At 42.2% G+C, this 23423-nt stretch overlaps 2 protein-coding genes across 9 annotated transcripts; one reads left to right on the top strand and one right to left on the bottom strand.

The window, feature by feature from the left end:
* Positions 1 to 6533: 6533 nt before the first annotated feature.
* On the bottom strand, positions 6534 to 11448 carry LOC136457904 (squalene monooxygenase SE1-like). The gene is made up of 8 exons (XM_066457913.1): positions 10924 to 11448; positions 9150 to 9261; positions 8892 to 9066; positions 8446 to 8614; positions 8161 to 8375; positions 7775 to 8054; positions 7416 to 7694; positions 6534 to 6979 (listed from the first exon to the last, which is right to left on the bottom strand). The coding sequence occupies exons 1-8, from the start codon at positions 11392 to 11394 to the stop codon at positions 6878 to 6880; spliced, it is 1803 nt and encodes a 600-aa protein (XP_066314010.1). The 5' UTR covers positions 11395 to 11448; the 3' UTR covers positions 6534 to 6877.
* A 1716-nt stretch (positions 11449 to 13164) lies between these two features.
* On the top strand, positions 13165 to 22170 carry LOC136461902 (uncharacterized). 8 transcript variants are annotated; one of them, XM_066461260.1, is made up of 17 exons: positions 13165 to 13418; positions 13492 to 13602; positions 13689 to 13832; positions 13924 to 14185; positions 14415 to 14637; positions 14726 to 14876; positions 14985 to 15170; positions 15666 to 16061; positions 16961 to 17083; positions 17175 to 17233; positions 18250 to 18301; positions 19441 to 19477; positions 19553 to 19872; positions 19980 to 20108; positions 20223 to 20371; positions 21313 to 21381; positions 21767 to 22166. In XM_066461260.1, exons 3-17 carry the CDS (start codon positions 13731 to 13733, stop codon positions 21780 to 21782), a joined length of 2274 nt encoding a protein of 757 aa, XP_066317357.1. In that variant the 5' UTR covers positions 13165 to 13418; positions 13492 to 13602; positions 13689 to 13730; the 3' UTR covers positions 21783 to 22166. The 8 variants fall into 8 exon arrangements, with proteins under 8 accessions (XP_066317357.1, XP_066317358.1, XP_066317354.1 ...); XM_066461261.1 differs by having other exon boundaries at positions 21776 to 22165; XM_066461257.1 differs by having other exon boundaries at positions 21738 to 22162.
* The last annotated feature ends 1253 nt before the right edge of the window (positions 22171 to 23423 follow it).

Here is a 23423-nt window from a genome sequence, read left to right as displayed (position 1 = left end):
TGGTGGGATCAACACAGGAGTTTTGCTCCGGTGGTACTCTTTCTCAAAGGTTGCACGCATCTTAAAGCACCTGGGTAATTAGTTAAATTAATTAACGTTTGGATCTGGACTCGGGCTAACCCAGTCCGTGTCCAAGCCCATGCCCTGTTTCTTTGATCCACGATACACGGAGGTGCTCGGGCTGGCATTACGCACTGACACACATTACTCCTATCTCCCTCCCTCCCCCTTCATTTCTTCTCTGGCAGTCTCGTTGGAACACCTGAACTGGAGAGTGGCCGGCGCCGGCGCCGGCGGCGACACCAGCCATCGAGTTGCCTTCCTTGCCTTGCATCCCCAGCTCTGCGATGGTCTTGTAGTGCGGACTGCGGCGGCTGCGGGCGGCGGAGTCGGTTGGTGACGGCGGCGGCTCTACAGGGCTACGTGCCGATCTGCTTGGGCATCCCCCGCTCTACGCTGATCTTGTAGTGTGGGTGGCGGCAGCGGCGTTGTACGGTGACGACGGCGGCGGTGGACCAGGGACGGCGACGGCGGCATAAGCGACGGGCGACGGTCACCTGGATCACTCTGCGTCTGGGCATGGGCTTGGACATGGACAGGGTCAACCCAAGTCCAGATCCAAATGTAATTAATTTACCCAGGTGCTTTAAGATGCGTGCAACCTTTGAAAAGAGGACCACCGTAGCAAAACTCTCAACACAATAGCTCTATTTATATGATAATTCTCGAGAGAATTCCCTGGTTGCCATCAAAACTTATAACGATTCCTTAGTTGCCATTAAAAATTATAGCATTCCTTAACTGTCATCGATTTGTAGTTTTTGATTCCTTCGTTGCCATTACCGTTACGTATGTGAGTTTTGTTCCCTTAACTGCCATCTATTTAGATAATTTCCTCCTTAATTGCCACTGAGCGGACGGAATCAGGGAACGGCGTGAGCCGTGTTCGATGCTCGACGTAGTCCACTGCTACCACGCTCTTGTCCATCCTCTGTGCCGTCCCATCTCCCGTGCGAGCGCTTAGGTGCGCCTGTGACAAGTGCCAGGAAAAGGGAGGGATCCGTCTCTATTACAACAGCGCCATCTTGGGCGCCGTCAGCCTGGTGTCGGCGTGTCGCATAGCCTCTCACCGTCTGGCACCGCGTCACCTCCTCCACCGGCAGCGAGTCAAGCAGCCCTCCGCTCCGGGGAGCTTCTGGAACCACGCCTGCAAGTACGCGTATGTACATCAGCATTCAGCACATCAGATGCAACAATGCAACGGTTGTACGTACGTGCACACGGTCTACATACCTTGATGAGGCCTGCAAGCCGCAAGGCAGTGCTCGTCGATGCCGTGCACTGGTATGTGCTCTGTAGGCTGCAGTAGAGCAGCAGTATACCGCCCTGCCAGCCTGCTTGCCTCCCGCAGCGGAGCAGCCCTGCGCGCGATGTGCGCTGCCGTGCTGGCCGCCTGCCGTCGCGGAGCCGCGATGTCGCGCTCGCGCGAGTGGAACGTCACTTGCGCCACATGCCACACGTCCGTTGGCCACCCGATCTCCATTATCTCGCCGCCGCCGTCACCACGCGGACAAGAGCGCGGCGGCAGCGGACGACGTCGAGCGTGGAACGCGGTTCCATCCGCTCAGTGGCAATTAAGGAGGCAAATTATCTAAATAGATGGCAGTTAAGGGAACAAAACTCACATACGTAACGGTAATGGCAACGAAGGAATCAAAAACTACAAATCGATGGCAGTTAAGGAATGCTATAATTTTTAATGGCAACTAAGGAATCGTTATAAGTTTTGATGGCAACCAGGGAATTCTCTCGTAATTCTCCTCGTACGATGATAGTCAAGGAAGAGATATTTGATTGTTTCATTACAATTACAATAACAACAAAAACAACAAAAACAAAGATTTTGGATATGGCGTGCCGATTTATTTTGGCTACATTATTATCGATCCTTTATATTTATTAATATAACGATACGCTGAAAGTATCAAATAAATTTTGTTTTATATATACGTGATACTACGTCGGCGATCGGACAGTTTGCTTTAACTAATGTCATCGCCGTTATAAAGGTCGTAGCATAATAAACGAATGACAAAGTCGTGAAATCGATTGAACGCGCGCGCGCGCGCACGGCTGAAATTGGCGCCCGATGGCGTGGTAGGAGAGGGGTTCCTGTCTCACTGATGCAGCTAGCTCCGTGACAAAATCTTTCTTTTTTCTTTGATAAAAAAAAGGAGCCAGTGTTGTGTGAGCCTGTGACTGACCATGTATACGTACTTACATGTACAGCTTGGGGCCTGCCTGTCTCGTAATAGTAATCATTAGGCGTTTTTTATTGATCCTGAGATTTGGCCAACCCTACTACCGCCGCAGCAGGCCGTCGGTGATGGCCGGTTACGCCGGCGCTGCCGTTCCCTGCTGATCCAAAGCTGTTGTGAACCGTTTTTTTTAAGGTCAACGGGAGAGGCGTTTCTCACCTGATTTTATATATTAGGCTAAAACGGTCTGTTATATGGTTTTACAAGGCATTTTGTATGTATCAGTGGCACAACCAAAAGAAAGAAAAGACTACACCACGGCACAAGAACTCTTCGACGATAGCCCTGTTCGTTTCTCTTATAATCCGTCCTTTTCAACATTTTTTTTTTCAGCTGGAACCATGTTTTTCTCTCATACCAAATCAGCCAGAACAGTGTTTCGGTTTCAGCTAACACAGCACAACACAACCCGTGTGTGTCTGGCATAGCATAGTCACACGTGCGCGCGACGACCCGGCAACTTAACACTGACCGAGACACCGCGAGTGACCGCAAACCCCGGCACGAATCTTTGGACTACATCACGCACGGGCGTTGCATACCTGGCACGTGCACGTCCGACTTAGTACAGGTTGGCATAATTCTTTTATAGGAACTCATACGTACTGTATATATATGGCAAACCGGTCACCGTAGAAAATGGTTCAGTTATTATATTATCTAGCTAAATAACATGGTGATCCATTCCTATCGCTATGATCACCGAGTACTATAAAAACATTGGAAAAAAGTCTACTTAACCCCCACCTATCAACCATAGTCTACTTCACCCCCCAAACTATAAAACCGTCTATTTTACCCCCTGAACTTTTCAAAACCGTCTATTTTACCCTCCGGGCGGTTTTCGACGGTGATTTTGATACAGTAACGGTGGTTTGCTATAGTAACCGTGGTTTTGTCTTTTCCTTTTTTTATTTATTTTCGCTGAATCTTTAAAAAATCATAGTAAATCACAGAAAAATTATAAAATGGAAAATCTAATTTTGTTGGACTCCACATGAGTAGATCTACACAATGAACATATAATATGATATGCTTTAGTACAAAATTTTTGCTGTAGTTTTAGATTAATTAGAAAATCCAATTTTGTCTGTAATTAATTGGAACAATTCATAGCTGCAGCTTCTGTGGTCCAATTATGGTGAAATTTTTATGGTAGGCTAATTATTGTATGCTTGAACTATAGTAAAAATTTCGTACTCATTGGACCATGTATAACTTAGTTATAGATAAATTCCAATTAATTACAGATAAAATTAGATTTTCTAATTAATCTAAAGGTACAGCAAAACCTTTGTACTAAAGCATACCACATTATATGTTAACTATGTAGATCTACTCATGTGGAGTCCAACAAAATTGGATTTTCCATTTTATGATTTTTCTATGATTTACTATGATTTTTCAAAGATTCAGCGAAAATAAATAAAAAAAGAGAAAAAGGTAAAATCACTGTTACTGTAGCAAAAACCACCGTCGAAACCCACCCAGGGGGGTAAAATAGACGGTTTTGAAAAGTTCAGGGGTAAAATAAACGGTTTTATAGTTTGGGGGGTGAAGTAGACCATGGTTGATAGGTTGGGGGTTAAATAGACTTTTTTCTAAAAACATTGTACAAAGTGGTTATACTCATTATACTCGAATTGGTTGGATTATAAGAGCGCAAGGAGGTTAATGCAACCTGGAACGTACCTTTGATGCATTTTGCACTCAACCCAGTTCTCTGACAAGAAGGCCTACTATGATGGATGCAAACTTTGGGGCCCAAAAATTAGTATGCCACTAAGCCACTAAGGCCCATGAAGCCGAGCAGCAGCTCGATCACTAGCGCAACCCACACAAAATGATATTCCATACTCCCTCTCCGTCTCTCTCTCTCTCAAAAAAGGGGGTCTTCGGAGACCAAGCTTTAGCTCGGATGGCAACGACTTGCGTGTGCGGCCCACCAGCGTTCGAACGCTGGTACTCACCTGGATTTAGTTTCCTTTTCTGTAGTCTTCGGATGCCTCGCACGGATGGGCTATAACTATCATATCTCTCAGTCGTGTATCTTGTAGACCTAAATATAAATTATAGATCTAGCTTACTTCTAGAGGTGTGAGTGCGTGCGTGTGGTGAGCGGGTGTTGAGTTTCTTTGTAACTTGTATTTGAAGGTTAAGGCAATCAAGAAAAAAACGGCAGGCCTAGCGTCCGGACGTCTGACGTGTCCGGACGCCCGCGTACACTGCTACTCTGCCCTTGCCCACGCACGTGTCCACAACCCCTCGGTTCCCACACACATGCACCTGCGCCTAGCTTCCATGGACGCCCCCCGCATGCCCGACACGCCTGCACCCCACCCCACGTCCGCCATCCCCATTCGTTCGCCTCGCCCCCGCAAGCGCACCCCCGCCCCGTCGTGCCCCCAACGCGGGCCCCAGAGCGCCATGAGCCACGTCCACCGGCTAGCCGCACCCCATTACCCGGCGCCCCATGACTCTCCGAACAGCATGAAACACGTGCAACATGAAACAGTTGGGTGCAACATATACATCTCAAACAGATGAAACATCTGAAACATACAGTTGCAACATATGTGTGAAAACGTATGCAACATCCATATAGAACACTTGCAACATACAACATGAAAACACTTGCTGCAACGGAAGACTGGAATAGATGAAACATTTTGGAACATATTGTTGCAACATATGTGTGGAACATATGCAACCCTGATCAAACGCACACAACAATACGTCTAGGAACAGATGAAACATTTCGAACAAAACACTTGTAACATGCCTCTAAAACACATGCAATATATGCAAACATGTGCAACATCCCTCCGATCTTTTTTTGCAACATCTATATGATTCAACTACAACATACCTCTGAAATGTTTGAAACAACAGCAATATACAATTGCAACATAGGAGGGGGGAGAGAGAGCCTGGCATAGGGAGCACCATGGCCGTCGGATCTGCGGGTATTGGGGGCTCGTGGTGGGGGAGGACGCCAGTGTGGGGGGAGGGGCGCTATCGGGGCAGGGGAGGAGGACGTCGGGGTGGGGGAGAAGACGCCAGGGGCGGGTGAAGGAGGCGCCGGTGTGGGTGAAGGAGCCGCTAGGGTGGGGGAGGAGGATGCCGCGGTGGGGGAGGAGGATGTCGGGGTGGGTGAGGGCGTCGCCACCGGCCTGGGAGGGAGCCGGCGGCACGCGCGACGGGAGGGAGCAAGAGGAGCGCGAGCCACGGGGCGCAAGCGAGCGGATGGGGAGTAACGGCGTGGGATGGGGTGCACGGCGTGGCGGAGCCTTGCGTTGTGAGCAGGCGCACGTCGCGGGAGGGAGCGAGGCGGTGTGGGAATGAGCAGACGGTGCGACGAGTAGATAAGACCGTGGGGAGATGAGTGGAGGAGGACGCGCGGGCGCCATAGCCAATTGTTATCTATCGCGTCTGGAAAACACCGGGTGTTCGAGTCAGAGTATTATCGAAAAAGGTCTTCGATGGCCTCTTACTTCATTGCGATCCCGTCGACGCACACTTGACCAGAGGTAGGCCCCACTATGAAACCAATAATGTTTTGTAGTGCAAGCCTCTCATGACACTCTCCCAACAAACCCTACGCTCCATCTAAACAAAAGCTAAAAGCTAAGCATAACCCCAGTGCAAATGACAGAAGAAGAAAGCAATTGTTTTTCTAGTTATTACACAGTACAATGCAGATGCTCACAATGCACGTGCACTTATTTCCTATGAACGCACGCACGCAAACTCCTACTCTTATGAGCACCTTCGAAGACTAGGTCAGGCAAATCCTCAAGACGAGCTTAACGAAGTCACCACATGAGCCTCCCTGTCAGCGAATCCTCAAGACGAGATTGATGAAGTCACCACATACGTCTCGCTATCCAACGCATACCACATACGTCTCGTTATCGACGGAAACGTCGCCTACAACTAAAAGCACAAAGCCGTTAAAACCTGAAATATTCGCTCCCACAGGAGTTGAACCCAGGACCTTAATTGCTACTAAGGCTTATGTAACCAGGCTACAAACCCTTTTTTGGTAAGAAAGCAATTGTTGGGAAGACAAATAAAGCTGAACTATTTATTTATTTTTTAACGTCATGAGTCATGGGCCGAACGCTGGCCCATCATGGAAAAAGGACGAGTGGAATTAACTCCAACGACAACTCAAGGCGGAAAAGACTTACGTACCATTGTTTGTGATAGCTGCACGATCACACAAAAAAATTGCATCATGCCGTACTCGCAAGACTTAGTGTTCAGCACGCAGGGAGCAACCAAGTTTTGATCAGCGTGAAAGAATGCGACGCATTCACTTGTTCAACAGAATCCTATACAACTGACATGCGTGCAGCACAAACCCAACACATTTCAGCATACCCAGGGGACAGGGACACACACTATACAGAGCTCCCATAGCACGAACAACTAACCAGCTAACGACGACGAAGAACGACCACTAATACAGGAAAAATGCCATCCGTGAAACATCAGTGGCCATCAGACCATGGTCGGATCATCAGCAGCAGTGCAGCACGGGATCGGTTCTTTGTTCATGCTGGTGGCGCCCGGTAGTACGCGGGTACAGAAGCAGGGAAGAACATTTGTCTCACACCTTCAGCTTTGATGATAGGGAGGATGATGCCACATGCACCCTGTAGTGACAAGTTTTCAGTTAGATAAGGCCTATGCGACTATGCCTATTAGTAAATAGACCTATGAGACGGCTTTGTAGATATAAGTGCATTTTTCACTAGGGTTGGACGGAATGTGACTAAACAAGATAAGTGAAACGCGTGTTAGCTAGAACTGCAACCCAAGTAAAAAAAGGGTATATGCGGCATATCTAAAAAAGCTGGCCAGAGATACAAGCCTGAAACCATAGCCAGTTTCAAATTGTTCTGCAGTTAGTTCTCTCTTTGTCATTTCCTGGACATCGTAATACTCAGGTACATCTGTAAGACTGTAAAGCTAAAGATTATTTCTTTTTGCGAGGGTAAAGCTAAACATTATGGCTGCCACTGCCTATCACTCTGGGATAATAAAGAACAGCGTGGAGATGACGAGGAAACACAAGATTCAGGGACTTACAGAAATCAGTCTGGCTCCGATCCACATTCGTTTAGGTGAAGGAAGCGGGAGCATCAGGCGGCCAACACCATAGATAGCAACAGCAAAGAAGTGTGCAACTAAACTCAATGGTCGAGGATTAAGACCTGAGAGTAGAGCAATAGGCCCATTTGAGAAGACACCTCCAAGGCTCAAGTAATCGAAGCAAGCTTGGCGCATCTCATTCCTAGCTTGATCAGGTGAGGCACTAAAGACCTTGTACAGAGCACCGGCCAATGTGTTTATTGTGGAAGCAACTGGCTGAAAATATGACAGTGTTAAAGAAACAGACCATCGCATTGTGGGGAAACCACGTAATTGATGGTTATACAAAGACTGACCTTCCGCAATGTATAGAATGATTCAAGGTACTTGCACAGGCAAGACGCGTCATGAAGATTGCGGAGAGGCTTGAGGAGATTACGTAGGACAACGATGTCAGATAATGCAACAGTCATTCCTCCACCAGTTAAAGGGTGCCTCATATTGAATGCATCCCCCATCAAAAGTGCACCAGGGGTTGGGTGTGGAGCCGCTGGCATGCTCCTATTTGGCATTGTTCTTATGCTTCCCTTATCAATGGCTGCTATGAAAGAGTCGTAGATTTCTGGAGGAATCTGACAAAATAAAAGTATCCATTATGACATCATATCACAAAAAGTAGGTCAGCAGAAACTGCATCAAAAACAAGACCAAATGATATTTTTAAAGGGAAGAATTACCTGGGGCTGCAACAACATTTTTGAGATAATTTGCCATTTCACCACTAGATATGGAAGGCACCTTCTGACCAGGGACATCAACCAAACAGCGCACCTCTGTGCTGCTAATTGGGTAAAATAGGATTGGAGAAGGATTGGCCAAGATAACATGGCCATGGTTTGGATGTGGAAGTTGGCAATTCTCCAATACCAGCCCAACAAAACATGATGGAACATCAACCTAAGCACATATTTCCATTAACATCCATGAGCCACAAAATTCAGCAACATGTATAGTGTAAAGGGTGTACCTTTGGAGAGCAAAGTGCACGTCGTAGATTTGAAAAGCAGCCATCACATACAATCGTCAAGGGGGCATAAGCCTTTAGTTCTTCGCCTGACTTGGTTTTGTATTGAACACCCTTAACAGTACCATTTTCTTCAAGAAGTGATGTAACAGTTCCTTGCTCTAATTGGACACTGGATGAACACAGCATATCAAATATTAACACATGTCACATGCAGTTGCATTGCATAAATAGTTCGATACGTGAAAAGTTTAGACATCAAGAATTGAGAACAGAAAAGGCCAAATAACATGAGAACTAGAACACACCAATACAGTAAAGTCACATACAATACCATTCTACAGATAATCTTGGAAAAAGACAAACAGTCAAACAGAAGAATAAAGGACAACAAATGAGCAAGAATATGGCAAAGTTAGAAAAAAAACCATAATAATAATTGCTATTACTTGGGCAAAGACACGGCTTTTTGACGCATCCTCTGTATAAACCTCCCATTGTGAAAGCTCCTACCAGCAACATCAGAATGGAACTTCTCCAAGGGATAAGCAAGCTTTGTGTTCCTTCCATCTTTGAATAATGCGTAGCCAAGGACGCATTGGGCATCAATTTCTTTCACACAATCTGAATTGAACAAAAACTTGGTATGGTCATAATACTTTAGAAATGGCACTAAAATAGAATAAGGTAAATAAAATGGGCTTTACCTTCAAGGCCAAGCTCAATTAATTTCAGATAACCCCCAGGTTGCAACAGTTCACCCACAATTCTGTCAGGTTCGGTCAGATCTCTCTCAATGACATGCACCTGACGGCCATCCTACATTCCAACAAACAAAATAGACTAAGAAACAAAAACTACAGAATATTCTAGTGAGTTGCCTGTTAAAACAAATAGAGAGGAGAGATAAAACAATAATAATACAATGGGTGTAATTGGTTGCCTGTACTACCCTAAGCCTGCATTGGACCTAATGCAGCTCAAGCCAGCACAAGCGTATTAGGTATGCAATAAGCTGCTGTTTGGTTGCCATTCGTAAGGAAATTGCATTTTGTAAGATTGTGTTTGGTTCCTTGACTTGTATTGCATGGTCAATTACCGCAACCCACAGGCAGTGAAATATTGATCTTGTTCTTGACAAGATCAAAAGTAGAAGCAGTGAAATATTGATCTTGTTCTTGTTGACAACAACAAGATAAGTTACGGCAACACAGAAGCATTGAAATGCTGATCTTGTTCTTGTTGCAGTTTCTGCTGGTATAATCTTCTCTTAGCTGTTGCTTTCTCCCCCTCTCTCCCTCCCCTTTCTCTTTCATTCTCCATCCAAAAAAGTTTTGGCCAAGAAAGACCAAAAAGAAGACTAATTCACTGTAACAAGGTGATGAATTATTGCGAGAATGCTTTAGTTGGAGGAAGAAAGTTTTCCATTCACAGTTGCACGACAGCGAAATTTGTCAGCACCAAACAGCCATAAGCCACATAAATTCCATGTCCACAAAAGAAACAGTGACACCAACAAAAAATCTCACTTTCCACAGACACGGTAAACATGCAAAATTCACCAAGGTATGTTGCAACAAAATCACAGCTATTTTCTGTTTCCGAATCTATCTCTGAGACTAATCAACAATCGTTGCCACTTGCCAGAACCATTGTACAGAAAGGTACTGACATCTAATCTCGTCAGACAGTCGGTCTGGGAAAAAAATGGATGTCCTTGTAAACTAACTCAAAGCATGCAAAAGCAGGACCGAAGTTGTTCTTGGGTCACTACGTCTTGAAAGAAAGTTTTGATCCCTGCTCGGATAACTCACGCCAAACAAAAAAATCAACATCACGCTCCCCATCCAATAAAATACCAGTCCTTGTTCTTCACGCCAAGCATGAAGCACGCAATTTAAAATACGAAAGCTACTGATTTCAGTCTATTTTTTTCCCCAACTTTTGGTCCCCTGGATCGAGATATTTGCTGTTCATTTGGAGTTCCAAAAACTGAAATCAATATGGGGCCATGTTTAGATTGCAAAAAATTTCAAACCGATGAATAGTAGCACTTTCGTCTTATTTGGTAAATATTGTCCAATCGTGGACCAACTAAGCTCAAAAGATTCATCTCGTGATTTCGAACTAAACTGTGCAATTAGTTATTTTTTTACCTACATTTAATGCTCCATACAAGCGGCTAAAAATTAATGTGATGAAGAGAGTGAAAAAACTTAGAATTTAGAGGTCATCTAAACAAGGCCTGGGACTCTGTTGCAGGATGATGCGACCAGTGGTCACGTGCTCTACAGTAAATGGACCGCGGCATGCTTGATGGGCGGCCCAAGCACGACGTACTTGATCCTGCCGGGCCGGGCCCGCTCATCTAGCTTCGTGCCCTGCCGTGCCAACAGTAGCCTGCCTCATGCCGGCCCATTTGGCCAGCTCCAAGTGGAACCATGCCCAGGAACGAGAATTAACATGAGACAAAGGAGCCACCTTTCCGAGCGTATATGCCAGCGCAGATCCAGCCACCCCGGCGCCGACGATGATGACGTCCGTCCCGTCGTCGCCGGCGGCACCTGTGCCGCAGCCTGACTCCGGCGCGGGTTTCCCTTCCACCAGAGCCGCGTGGGGCCGGGGCCCGCGGCGGCGCCACAGCACGGCCGCGACAAGGGCCGCCGCGAGGAGCGTGGCCGCGGCGGCGCCAATGAGCTGGAGCCCCGCGCCGGCGCCGGCGGCCGCAGCAGCCATGCCGCAATGGGTCCGCGTCGTGCCGTTCTCTGGGGTCTTCAGGTGCGCGGCGCGTTTGCTGCCTTGCGTGAGAGGCTTCTTTGGGTGGCGACAAAGGCGAGCGTTTGTGGTGGAGCGCGGCGGGGGTAGGCGAAGGCGAGTCGGGGAGAGAGAGAAAGGCGATGGGACGAGGCGACTCTTTGAGAGACTGGATCTGAAGGCCTCGGCAATCGGCATCACGGGCCGCGAATCCTGCGCATGCAAACCCCTACAGGCGCGAGAGTCCTGCCTCCTGCCTGCACTCTTGTCTGGTGGTGACTAGCGCGCGCCCTTCCGCGCAAGCTGGCAACCTGGCACCACATGGCCCCGTGCGGCCGGCAGTATTTTGGCTCTCACAGAAAAATACTATTCTAACTAAATTGTTTAAGAGAAAAATACTGATCTAACTAAAAAAAGAAGCTGAACAAGCCGTAGTTGAATATGGGGTAAACCGCACGGGCCAATGGCAAATGACAATGACATACTCCTTCCGTCCATGAGCCAACAGATTTCAAGATTACAAGTTTAACATATATTAATAATATAGATCCTAAAATAGACGACAAAAAAATTCAAAGCAGAGCAGCTACATTAATACTCCAAGTGATTTGGCCTGGTAAAAGACGAATTACATACCAGATGTTACATACAACATCCGATCATAAAGTTGAACAAAATTAATCAATCTTAAATCTGGATTAAGCAATCTCCACATTTTTAAAAGCATAGTCTCTTTCAGGCATCGCTCCCACATATACCTCAAAACACTTGCTACCTCTGGCAATTAAGTAGCTGTGAAGATCCTCCTAGGCTGGCCTCGAACGTATAAGCACACTCACATCCTTTATCTGTAGAACAGCAGAAAGCAGAATGAAATCAGATAGCTGATTGACAATTTTTTTGCAACCAAATCAGTAAGTCCAAACAAGGTTGGAGAATACATGCAACAACGAAGAATCAAAGCTCCTGAACCGTCCTTGCTATATTATTAAAGGAGGATGGAATATTTGCTCATATACATTCATCCATTGGCCTAATAGAAAATTTAATAATTTAAGACATCCTTGATTATCGCCCTGTTCGCTTGGCTGATAAGTCATGGCTGAAAGTACTGTTGACTGATTTATTGTGAGAGAAAAATACTGTTCGTTGACTAAAAAAGTACGGCTTATAAGAGCTTTTGCTTTGCTCTAGGACTCTATCACCGACATATCACCGACATATCACATATATGCAGATCGACCTACATCCTTGAATCTAAGAGCTTTTGCTTTGCTCTAGGACTCTAGGAACTTCTACTTTATGACATTCCCTTTGGGTTACTAGTGTGCAAGGAAAATCCATGTCTTCATCAAGGTCAAACAAGATACCCAGGCACTGAAGATTTAACATGGTCAAGCAAGAACTATACAAACCAAATGGCAATTTATAGCCTCAGAAACATGCATGATTTGTCAATTTTTGGGTTGCTGCTTTGGTGGTTTCGTTGGTGTTTTTTTTTGTGTGGTGGTCCTGTTGTCAGCTTCGTGAGCGTTTGAGGTTTTCTTTTCTTTTGATTGTATTTGGTTCCTTCTCTATCCATATATTCCCGGCATACTCATGTGCTTTTCAAAAAAAAAAAAAACTCTTCATCTCCAAGTGGAACAACCACAGCCTGAAAGCACAAGGAATAAAATCATTCAATGTGATATGTACAGTACATATAGAACCATAAATGCAATTTCCAAAAAAAAGAGGAGTATGCCAGAGCTATAGATCTTAAATTCTCAGCGATATTTAAGAAAATAGGAGACAGCAGGGAGTGATTTTAGATATAGATAAAAGGATTTCCGGGTCATTTCTCATTTGGGCCATCCGAAGCAGATTCATTTGGATGGGCTGGGATTGCGGCCATAATCAGCCCACCTGTGGTATCCGACCCAATCCGCTTCTTTCCACACGCCGTCTTCCCGTCGGACGTGTCCCTCTCTTGCTCGTACAGTCGTACTCACTCAGCTCAGCTGCCGTCTCTAAAATTCAATCCATGCCATAGTCGCTGCTTCGGATCGAGGTCGAGGCGGTGGTGGGCAAGCTCGGGAAGACGGCTGATACGCTGACGCGGTTTGATCGGGAATCCGGCTACACGGTCGGCGCAGGACGTGGGCCGGTTGCCTCCGTGGCGAACGCTGAACGGCCGACGTCGCTGCGTGGGGACTGGGGAGCGCGGCCCGGGATGCGACGAGGTGAATCCTGCTCTGCTCTGTTACCCTTCGTTCAGGTTTCCCTCTTTTTTCCACTAACTTTTCCCGATTGTAGGTTGACCGGCTGCATTCCCGGTCTCATGTGTTTGCTCCGTCCGTCGTTTTTCTTCCGCCTCCTGGTGAAGCCGTTGACTTTCGACACCACCTAGGGAAAAGCTAGCTGCTGGTAATGTACAATGCTAAGCTACTTTTCTCTCTGTAACAAGCGAGCGTAGGCTTCAATTTGCTAATGCAAATGGGTCCTTTTGCCAGAAGAAACAGTTACACAAGGACATCAAGCTGCAAAATGTAACTATGGAGCCAGAAAGGCTAACACTTCAATTATTACAAGAAATTACAGACGGTTTCTCTGAGGAGCGAAAACTTGGCGAGGGAGGATACGGAGTAGTTTTCAAGGTAAAGATTAGAGCGACTGCTTATAATTTTTTGCTTGTAAAATCTATCAAGTATAAGCATCGGTTGAGTGGTAAACATGTCCTTTTAACAGGGAGTGAGGGAAAATGGAGAAGAAATTGCTGTCAAGATGCTTCGTCGTGACTATTCAGGATTTGATGATAAGCAGTTTCAGAAAGAGTTTTACAACCTGAAGATGCTCCAGCATCAAAATATTGTTCGGTTTGTTGGCTACTGCTATGAAACGCAGCACATACCTTTTGATTATAACGGAAAACAGATTTTTGCTGATCAGACATTTGGAGCTCTCTGCTTTGAGTATTTGCACAATGGAAGTCTTGGAAAACATCTTTCTAGTACGCTAATGTGCCCTACATTTTATTATGTTTTTATCGTGGGAAGCAAATACTCCCTCCGTCCCAAATTATAAGATGTTTTGACATTTTTAGATTCATAGCTTTTACTATGAATAGACATAATATATATCTAGATGCGCAGCAAAAGTTAGGAATCTTGAAAAGCCAAAACGTCTTATAATTTGGAACGAATGAAGTAGTTTATATTGCATTTGATTTATCACTGCAGATGAGTGTCATGGACTTGACTGGTATACACGGTACAAAATTATTAAGGGGGCTTGTGAAGGTTTAAAATACATTCATCAGGAACATATGTACCATTTGGACCTGAAGCCTGACAATATATTGCTAGACAAGGAAATGGTGCCGAAGCTAGCAGATTTTGGTCTGTCCAGGATAGTTGGTAAAGAAGTAACCAACACAATCACACAAAGTCCCCTCGGAACACTGTAAATTCGGTGCCTTATTGAACACATCCTTTTTACTAATCTGCCAAAGTGTTTACATTACAAATTTATTCTTTGTGCTACAATGCAGGGGGTATATGCCACCAGAATTCATTGATAGGAAAATAATCTCAAAAGAGTTTGACATATTCAGCTTGGGTGTTGTAATTATACAGATAGTGGCAGGACGTGAAGGTCGCAATAAATGTGAATATGTGCCTTCTGAAGAATTTGCTGATCTAGTGAGAACTATTCGTCTTTTTCAAAATTATCATACATCTTTTGATTAATTATATGTCACTTGTACATCCAGATAGTATCAGCTGAGCTTTATAAACTCCACTTTTCAGGTGCAAGAAAACTGGAGGAACATGTTGCAGGCAACATGCAGTGGTTCCTTACTAGAAGCATATTGCCAACAAGTTAAGAAATGCACTCTGATAGCATTGAACTGCATGGAGAAAGATAGACACAAAAGGCCTAAGATAAAGAACATTATTGATGAGCTAAATAGGATCGAAACTGAGGTTAGCAAGGTAATGAATTTTGTTAATTAATTTCATGTGCAAAGCTACTTTGCAAAGGTGTAAGCCTTTTGTCAGTCCTTCACTACATCTTTACATTTGAAATTTTGTTCTCTCTTCATTTTATAATATTTGTTGAGTTTCTTTCAATAATATTTGTTGAGTTCATTAGGAATATTGTGTTAACAATATTGATCCCTAACAGCATAATAGTTAATTCCATATTTTATTATCTAAACCTGGTATTAATGATGCGAGATATACTGTTCAATACTGAGGAATGATATCAAGTTCTTTTTTCTTTGACCTGTAACAGAAAATCATAATTGCTATATACCTCTATTGTTTGCTGCTGACATATGTCTCCATAATTCTCATTAGGCGTTATAATTGAAACTTTTGTATTTTGAGTATCAGATACTTTCAGTTCATTAGTCATTAGTCGATTCTTTGTGGCAACAAGATAGGTTCGTTAATGTGAAACTTGCTATTCACCCTTATTTGCAGAGCATGATCCTCAAGTGGCTCAACATCCAGCCACTCCATCTTCAGTTCCCCTCAGAGCCAAATAAGTCAATGATCTCGTGCTCACTGCACCTAACAAACGATACCGATGACTGTGTTGCCTTCCAGATGAAGAATCTGAAGGAATCCTTCTTGGGGCCACTCTGTGGAGTCGTACCTCCAAGGTCCTGCTATACTCTTGCTGTGACAATGCGAGAAAAGCTTGAGCTGCTACCAGAGTTTTTCGAACTTGAGAGCGCTATAGCAGGCTCCAACGAGTTATTAGATTTCTCATCATATACGGCTGTGGGAGAACATGACCATTTCTTTACAAAAGCCATGCAGGAGGGCCGTGAGGTGCATAAGATGAAATTATCAGCTTCTTATGCACAAATTAAGGTGAGTTCTGTAAGATAATCTGCTGCTCTCTTTTGATCTTTTGCTGCAGCAGAGAGTTGGTATGTTGGTCAGCTCTTGCTGTCCATCTAGAGTACTGTAGGAGTATGGCAATAGGCCAACTATGTAGTGGCATACATCAGCCATGTAGTAGTAGTTTGGGGGCTGATATCAGCCATGTACTAGTGTACCATATAGTTGGTACTAGACTTGCACGTATACTAGACAATGCAATAGAGAAACTAGTTCAGTTGCTGCACATTCAGAGCAGTGCTAGAGCAAATGCGAGGGGGGTGCGCTTGCCTTGTGGGTGCATAGGATTTTACCGTATGGGTGCAAATACGGTGAAAATCTGATCATAATCACTGTTTTTTTATATTTTTGTGGGTGCGCCCGCACCCAGTACAATATATATAGATCCGCCCATGTCTGTGCGTGTGCTCTGTTCTCATAGTTCATCTTCTACCGCCGTGAGCTGTGAGAGTGAGTGAGTGAGCTAATTGCTCACCTCTGCAGGTGGTTGGCTTGCCAACAAGTTCCCTTGATGAAAACAGACTCCTTTTCAACACCACATAGTGTGGAAGTAAGAAAAGTTAGTTACCTCTGTTAAATCTGGTTTAGTTAATTGGTTCAAAATTTTCAAGACTTAGGATTTTATAATTATCAGTACAGAAATGTACCAGCTCAGCGGTAATACACAGCTGAACACCAATTCTAGCAGTATAAGTGTATAACTGATGCCCCATGTTTGATTGATCTAGGGTTCAAGTTTCACTCTTGTCATCCAATTTTCTCTAGGACTAACAAGTGCATTTCATGAACTAGATCAGTATAGGGATTCTGTTTACATTTATAATATTAGAAGTTTAAAATTTATTTTATTTTTTGAAAATTTCGTTCAGGCAATGCGTTGTTTTAGAGTAAAACTAATGCTCTGTTTCATAACTCATTACTATCTCTTGGTGACATTGATTATGGTGGATGGTATATGTGCATGTGCCGATGATCTCCAGCCTGCATCCACGGTAGGCCACATATCCTTAGATATATCATTTATGCATTGCTTCTCATTTTATCTTGATTTCACTGATACCTATTGCTGTTTTGTTGGATCAGATCATGGCCCGCTGTTATCCTGGTCGGATTCCTGTTGATGTGCATCCAACAGAGCTATGGTAGGGGGGGCTAAATCGTAGGTGTTTTTGTATCCTTCTGAAAATGCTCTCCCCGTTTCAAAGTGTAGGACACAATTTGACCCATTGATGTCCCCAAGATTATTAGGACATTGACATAACCTACAAGATAAAACTTTGACCAGTTTTTATGAATGTATTAGCATCTATCCTTCTTTGTCAATTTTGCCTAATTCTTTTTATATTGATGGTCAAAGTTTAGAATTTTAAGTAGACAAGAATCCTAAAATGGCTTATATTTACAGTTGGACGTAGTATGACATTGTTCATGATGATAAAATCAATATCATATGGATGTGTATTCAAAGATGAATCCATGGTACTATATTTAATTATTTGTATGCTATAATCTATAAATTCTTAGGTTAGTTTTGTTCAAAGATCAAGAAGTCTGATTCTTAAAATGCATGATCTAAAACATTCTTTGGTATTGCATTTATTTGTGGTTCTGTTGATCACGTGCATTGATCGGCATATATAATACATGAGTAATAGTCTAGTCTATTTGGATTGGGACTGTACGTGAGTCCCTTCTATTCAGTTTGGAGAAATTTCCTTACATTTAAGTATCCTTAACAATGTGTATGATTGCTTCTTCAGCTCTCCCCACATGAGTGTGTGCATTCCTGCACAAGCCATGCGCTTCATTGTTTTGCCTTTTCACAATGTCCTTTTTGTGTTCGGGGGGGGGGGGCAGGAATTTGACATTGGGGGGGGGGATTGTCAACAAAAAAAAAGGTGAACTGCATGCACATATAAGGTTTGCTTTAATTAGGGGGGTATTAAGTGAAAACTGCAACCTCAGGGGGTGTTTGCCCCCCACTGTGTTTAAGGATCCTTTCTTAGTATTTCCCTAGAACAAGTTAATAAAAAATGAGAACCACATAAACTGAGGGGGTACATTTTTAATAGATCATAATTTGTGCATTCCTTTCTGTAAAAGCTGCTATAGAACTACTGTTTTAACCATATAACACGTTCCTTTTTTGTGCATGCAGGTTTCTTATTAACATTAGTCGATTTGTTCACATATGGAACTATGAAAAACAGGCAAGTAACAATCTACAATAATATATACATATACTAATAAGAAAAAGATCCCTACAATTCATCAGTATAAGGAACTATCAAACACATGCATGTTCTGTGTCTAAGACAGATCTAGCAACAAATGAAACAACTACCACAAAAGGTCTGATAAAGTATAGGAAAATATGGTAGTGGTTCAAACATGTCCTAAACTGCAGATGCATACATGAGTAGTGCTTTAAAATAAGGTCATTACTAGGGATGAAAATGGGATGGATAATTTTCGTCCATCCATTCCAAAGGGTTCAGAAACAACTAGATAGTTCGTATCTGAATTCGAGGGGTTCATATACTAAACGGATAGTCTGAATCTGAATTCAGATATTCAATACCCAATACCAGATCCGAATTGAATCTGGATACTCAAAAAGTTGGATATTTGATACGGATATGTAGCTCGATGCAAGTATCCGCCTATCCTTAACCAAAACTTTCTGATCCTATCTATATCCGGCACATTTGACACTATTTGTGTTCAAACACGAAGGGCGGGCCTGGTGCAAGCGGTAGAGTCTTACCGCCTGTGACCGGAAGGTCCCGGGTTCGAGTCGCGGTCTCCTCGCATTACACAGGCGAGGGTAAGGCTTGCCACTGACACCCTTCCCCAGACCCCGTACAGAGCGGGAGCTCTCTGCACTGGGTACGCCCTTTTTTTTGTGTTTGAACACGAATGCGAGGAAAAATATTTATCTCTATTCGTATCCAATTGGTTTCCATGCCTACACATTACACTGCTCCCCGATTCCCTTTAAGTATTAAACTCAATTTTCCGTGACATTGCCTCACGGGCTTGATACTTCATTTATAATACTTAGATATATATAAAATTGTTAGGAATTAGGATTACAAGAGATAGCATATGTGCTAGATAAGCTACAACATCGTCCGGAAATGGAACATATTTATTCAATACAAAAAAAAAAAACAGAATTATATTTCCATACCTGACTTGTTATGTTGCACAAAGGATATTCATGACACCATTCTAACTTGTCTCTGGCTACATTTGATTTGAAGACGGTACAAGTTTTGTACTTGCTTATCAGTTATCGTCAAAATGAAACATGCTTATGTATTTCTGCCATACATATTTGTCACAGGATATGGTGGACTACTACTACACAGAGAAATCAGCAGGCACTATACCTTTCTGACTCATGATTTTTTCCTTGCTCATAACCATGCTAATAAATTAATTACTCAAACTTGCAGTTCAGGATGCAAAATTTATTGCACGAGAACAGTGGTTTGTGACTGGGGATCATCATGGTTCCGTGCAAGTGTTCAGTTACAAGACAAAGGAGGAAATCAAGAGTTTCAAGGCTCATGACTTTGCTGTCGTTTGTTTGGACATCCATCCTACTAAGCCTTATGTGCTGTCAGCAGGCCGTGATGATCTGATTAAGCTGTGGGACTGGGGGAAGGGTTGGAAATGTGTTAGAACATTTGAAATGCAGCGCCTTATAAGTCAACTCAGGTTTAACCCAAAGGACGCAAATGTTTTTGCTAGTGCTTCTGCAAATGGATTACAGGTACATTAAAGTTTTTTGCTTTCACCTCTGCATTTGAAAACTATTGGAACCATAGAATATCCACATTAACATAATTTATTGACTCATATATGCTTGAAAAAGTACAGATCTGGAATATTAGTTCCTACAGCTGTGAATTCACATTGTATGAGAACGAATCTGTGGAGTGCTTTGATTACATCACTCATGGTGATCAGTTATACATGATTACTGTTTCTGGGGACAACAATGCAAGGGTAAGACTTCTTTACTAAGAACGCACCAGTTCTTTGTGATTACCTAAATAAAATTTATTTGGCAAGAACTCTACGCAAAATTTTGTTGTAATGGATTTCCTTTCGGAGAGCTAGATTTGGGATTTAGGAAGCAGGACATGTGTTCATTTACTCGAAGGACATAAAGATTGTGTTTGCACTGTCTGCTCCCATCCAGACCATCCTATACTGATTACGGGTTCAAATGATGGAACAGTTCGTCTATGGAATTCCATTACCTTTAGGCAAGCTCCTATCATCTCACTAGACATGCATTCATATGTATTTTCTACCAGTATTTTAGCATTGTTATTTTAGATGTAATTGTACACCATATTCTTTTAGTTCTATATTTCTTTAATTTTCTTTTGAGACATTTCATTAATATTATTATCTACATCTACTGGGTAATTATAAAAACAAATTCTGTATACATATATTAGAGCCTTGAGATGTTAGTACAACAAAAACATCGAATCTTAAAATGTCATGGCCTGCAACAAACATCACAGAATCTCATTGATCATCATGGGCTGATGTAGATACTTAGATGAATGAAGAACTAGGCTACATAACGTGTGGAAAAGAAAAAGATCAACTACCTCATGCACATGGAAGAAAACAATCAAAAAAAATTTCAATTTACTTTTCTATATTACTGATGAACAGTTCGTTATAGGCTGTGGTTGGAACCTATACCTTAGTAGTTAAGTTTTAGTGAGAATATTTGTTTTATTTTGTACAAATGAAGGGGGAAGGGGGTGGGGTGGAAAGTTTGTGCGAATGCAGACGCAAAAATATCACTACCCACCCCTAACAGACACAAACTTATCCTCTATCATATCAATAGAGGTACACATGTGATGTGGCCATACCATCACATGTATGTTTTCAAAGAACTTTTCTTGCATGTGTTTCATGTGTGTGAACATGTGGACATTGTTGAACCTAGTGCAAAGAATGAATTGTTTTTTTTTTCCGAAAACCGCCAAGAATGAATTGTGAGAGTTGGAAAGTCTAAGTGATCTTTTCTTTTGTTTCTGAAGTTGAGTTTGAGGTGTTATGGTATCATATGTATAGAGCGACAAGATTACATAGATGGGATATGCTGTCATTTATGCTTGATATTCCCCAATTTTTTCATGCCAACAGTTTCAGGGATAACATTGTTTTTACTTTTTTTTAGACTGGAGGGAATACTAAACTTTGGGCTTGGAATGGTTACTACCATAGCATGTTTGAAGGGTACAAGAAGGTATGTAATCAAAGGCTCCTGCTTTTCAGCCTGGTAATATTGATTCCCTGCAACTGCTGCACGTGAGAATCAAAAGACACTGGAAATACCAATTCCGATAATGTTGAAATGAAGCTTTTGTTTCTTAAGCTGTAACATTATATCTAAGTAAATCGCGTCTTGTGTTTCAGTAGTATAGAGATCTTTATTGTGATGAAACTCCAATTTTCCACAATTAACGTGTTTGTTTTGTAACTACTTGGAAGCAGTACACAGCCAATGAATCAAGTTATGCGTTTACATTGTGAATGATGCTTCTTTTGTTTCGCCATTATTTTTTTCCAAATCATTTTTAACGTTATGTTAAAATGATGTAGGATTGTCATAGGACATGATAATGGAATAGTTTTGACAGAAATTAACACGGACGACCTGATGCCAACACGTGAAAAGACCATATTAGCAACGGAAAATGAAGTTCAAACTGCTGGGCAGCCTGGAGTGGAGACAATGGTGCACACTACTAGATAAAGTTTATGGATTTTTTTCAGACTTGGTGCTTGTCTCTGGTGCCTCTCCCTTCTAGAGTCTAGTTCATATTTGAAGTAATGAACTATTGTTACCATCAACACCTGTAATAAAACTAATTGATCAACATGGAGAGGAGATATAAAATTTGAGGACAGTCTTTTTCTTTCCATCAAAGGAAAAAAAAAACAAAGAGCCCTTAGCCACTTAATACTTCAGTGCTACTGCAAATGTCTACAATCATTTTCTCTTTTAATGCTACTGAGCTTAAAACTTTACAACATTAAGAACCTTCATGTTACTGTCGTCAGATCTGTCCGGTTTGAACAGCAGTGAAAGTTTTTGGTGCCAATGTGGTTGAGGTATGATACAGATTCTGTTGCAAAAAAGACATTTTGACTTGTTTAATGTCAGAGGTGTTGTTATAAAGTAGTGAAAACCCATCTGTGTTCTGATCATGTTTTGCTGTATATGGAATTATGGATATGGCATCAAAGAATATCAGCACAGATATTATGCTGTATATGAATATATCATCAAATAATATCAGCACAAGTTTGAGAAGATACGGTCCCAGAATATCATTCATAAGTCCTTGAAAAGTATAGGGGGCATTGTAGAGTCCAAAGGGCATCACCAAACATTCAAAATGTGTAGTAAAAAGACATTCAAAATGTTAGTGGTACATGTATCATTGTAGTTGTTCACTAATAATTTTGTTGTTCCTTCCGTTCCAAATTGTAAGTCGTTTTCGTTTTTGTGTGTAGCTTTCTCTATGCACTTAAATAGATGCTATATCAAGATACAAAATAAAAACTATGTATATAAAAGGGATAGAACGACTTATAATTCGGAATGGAGGGGTAACGTTTATGTGGGAATCATCGGGTTCGAATGTTCGGACCTAATACGTCCACCGAATGGCAAGTGGGAATTCGCAGTGAGTGGAAATCAGCGACGGAACGCGACCGGCTACCAGGTACGGAGTACGCTAGTTTCTCTTTTTCTTCTTTTTTTATTCTTTTCTTTTCTTTTTTCTTTCTCTTTTTTCCTTTTTGTGCTTCATTTTTTATTTCTTTTTTGTTTTATGTGATTTTTATTATTATTTTATTTTTTATTTTTATGTTTCTTTTATTTTATTTCCCTCCCTTTTCTTATTATTTTTTTATTTTCTTTCTTTAATTTATTTTTATTTTTGTTTATTTTTTCGTTTTTCATATTCTTTTCATTTTATACTTTTATTTCTTTTAGTATAATTAATTATTTTGTTTGTATTATTTTATTTTGTATTTTATTCCTTTTCATTTTTTTCTTCTTTATCCTTTTTCTCTTTCTCTTTATGTTTTTTTATAATTTTTTTATTTTTCTATTTTACCTTACTTAATTATTTTTCATGGTTATTTTTTTAATTTTCTATATTTCATAAGATGTTATGTTCATATAGTATACATGTGATGTTCTTTGATGTGTTTTTGTGATGTTCACGTGGTATACTTTATGTTCTCGTAGTATATAATGATGTTCTATGATGTATT

Source organism: Miscanthus floridulus, chromosome 6 (assembly GCF_019320115.1).
Source record: "Miscanthus floridulus cultivar M001 chromosome 6, ASM1932011v1, whole genome shotgun sequence".
Classification (NCBI taxonomy): Eukaryota; Viridiplantae; Streptophyta; class Magnoliopsida; order Poales; family Poaceae; genus Miscanthus; species Miscanthus floridulus.
This window is presented reverse-complemented; position numbering and strand designations above follow the sequence as displayed.

What these genes read in the sequence shown, in the direction of transcription:
- LOC136457904 (XM_066457913.1), bottom strand. Translation starts at nt 11,394, where the DNA reads ATGCCGATTGCCGAGGCCTTCAGATCCAGTCTCTCAAAGAGTCGCCTC. An exon ending in CTCAAAAATGTTGTTGCAGC is followed by an intron (nt 8,055 to 8,160) that starts CCCAGGTAATTC and finishes ACTTTTATTTTG; the next exon opens with TCAGATTCCTCCAGAAATCT. An exon ending in TCGGAGCCAGACTGATTTCT is followed by an intron (nt 6,980 to 7,415) that starts GTAAGTCCCTGA and finishes TTGTCACTACAG; the next exon opens with GGTGCATGTGGCATCATCCT.
- LOC136461902 (XM_066461257.1), top strand. Translation starts at nt 13,731, where the DNA reads ATGGAGCCAGAAAGGCTAACACTTCAATTATTACAAGAAATTACAGAC. An exon ending in CAAAGTCCCCTCGGAACACT is followed by an intron (nt 14,638 to 14,725) that starts GTAAATTCGGTG and finishes GCTACAATGCAG; the next exon opens with GGGGTATATGCCACCAGAAT. An exon ending in TATGGAACTATGAAAAACAG is followed by an intron (nt 18,302 to 19,440) that starts GCAAGTAACAAT and finishes TATTTGTCACAG; the next exon opens with GATATGGTGGACTACTACTA.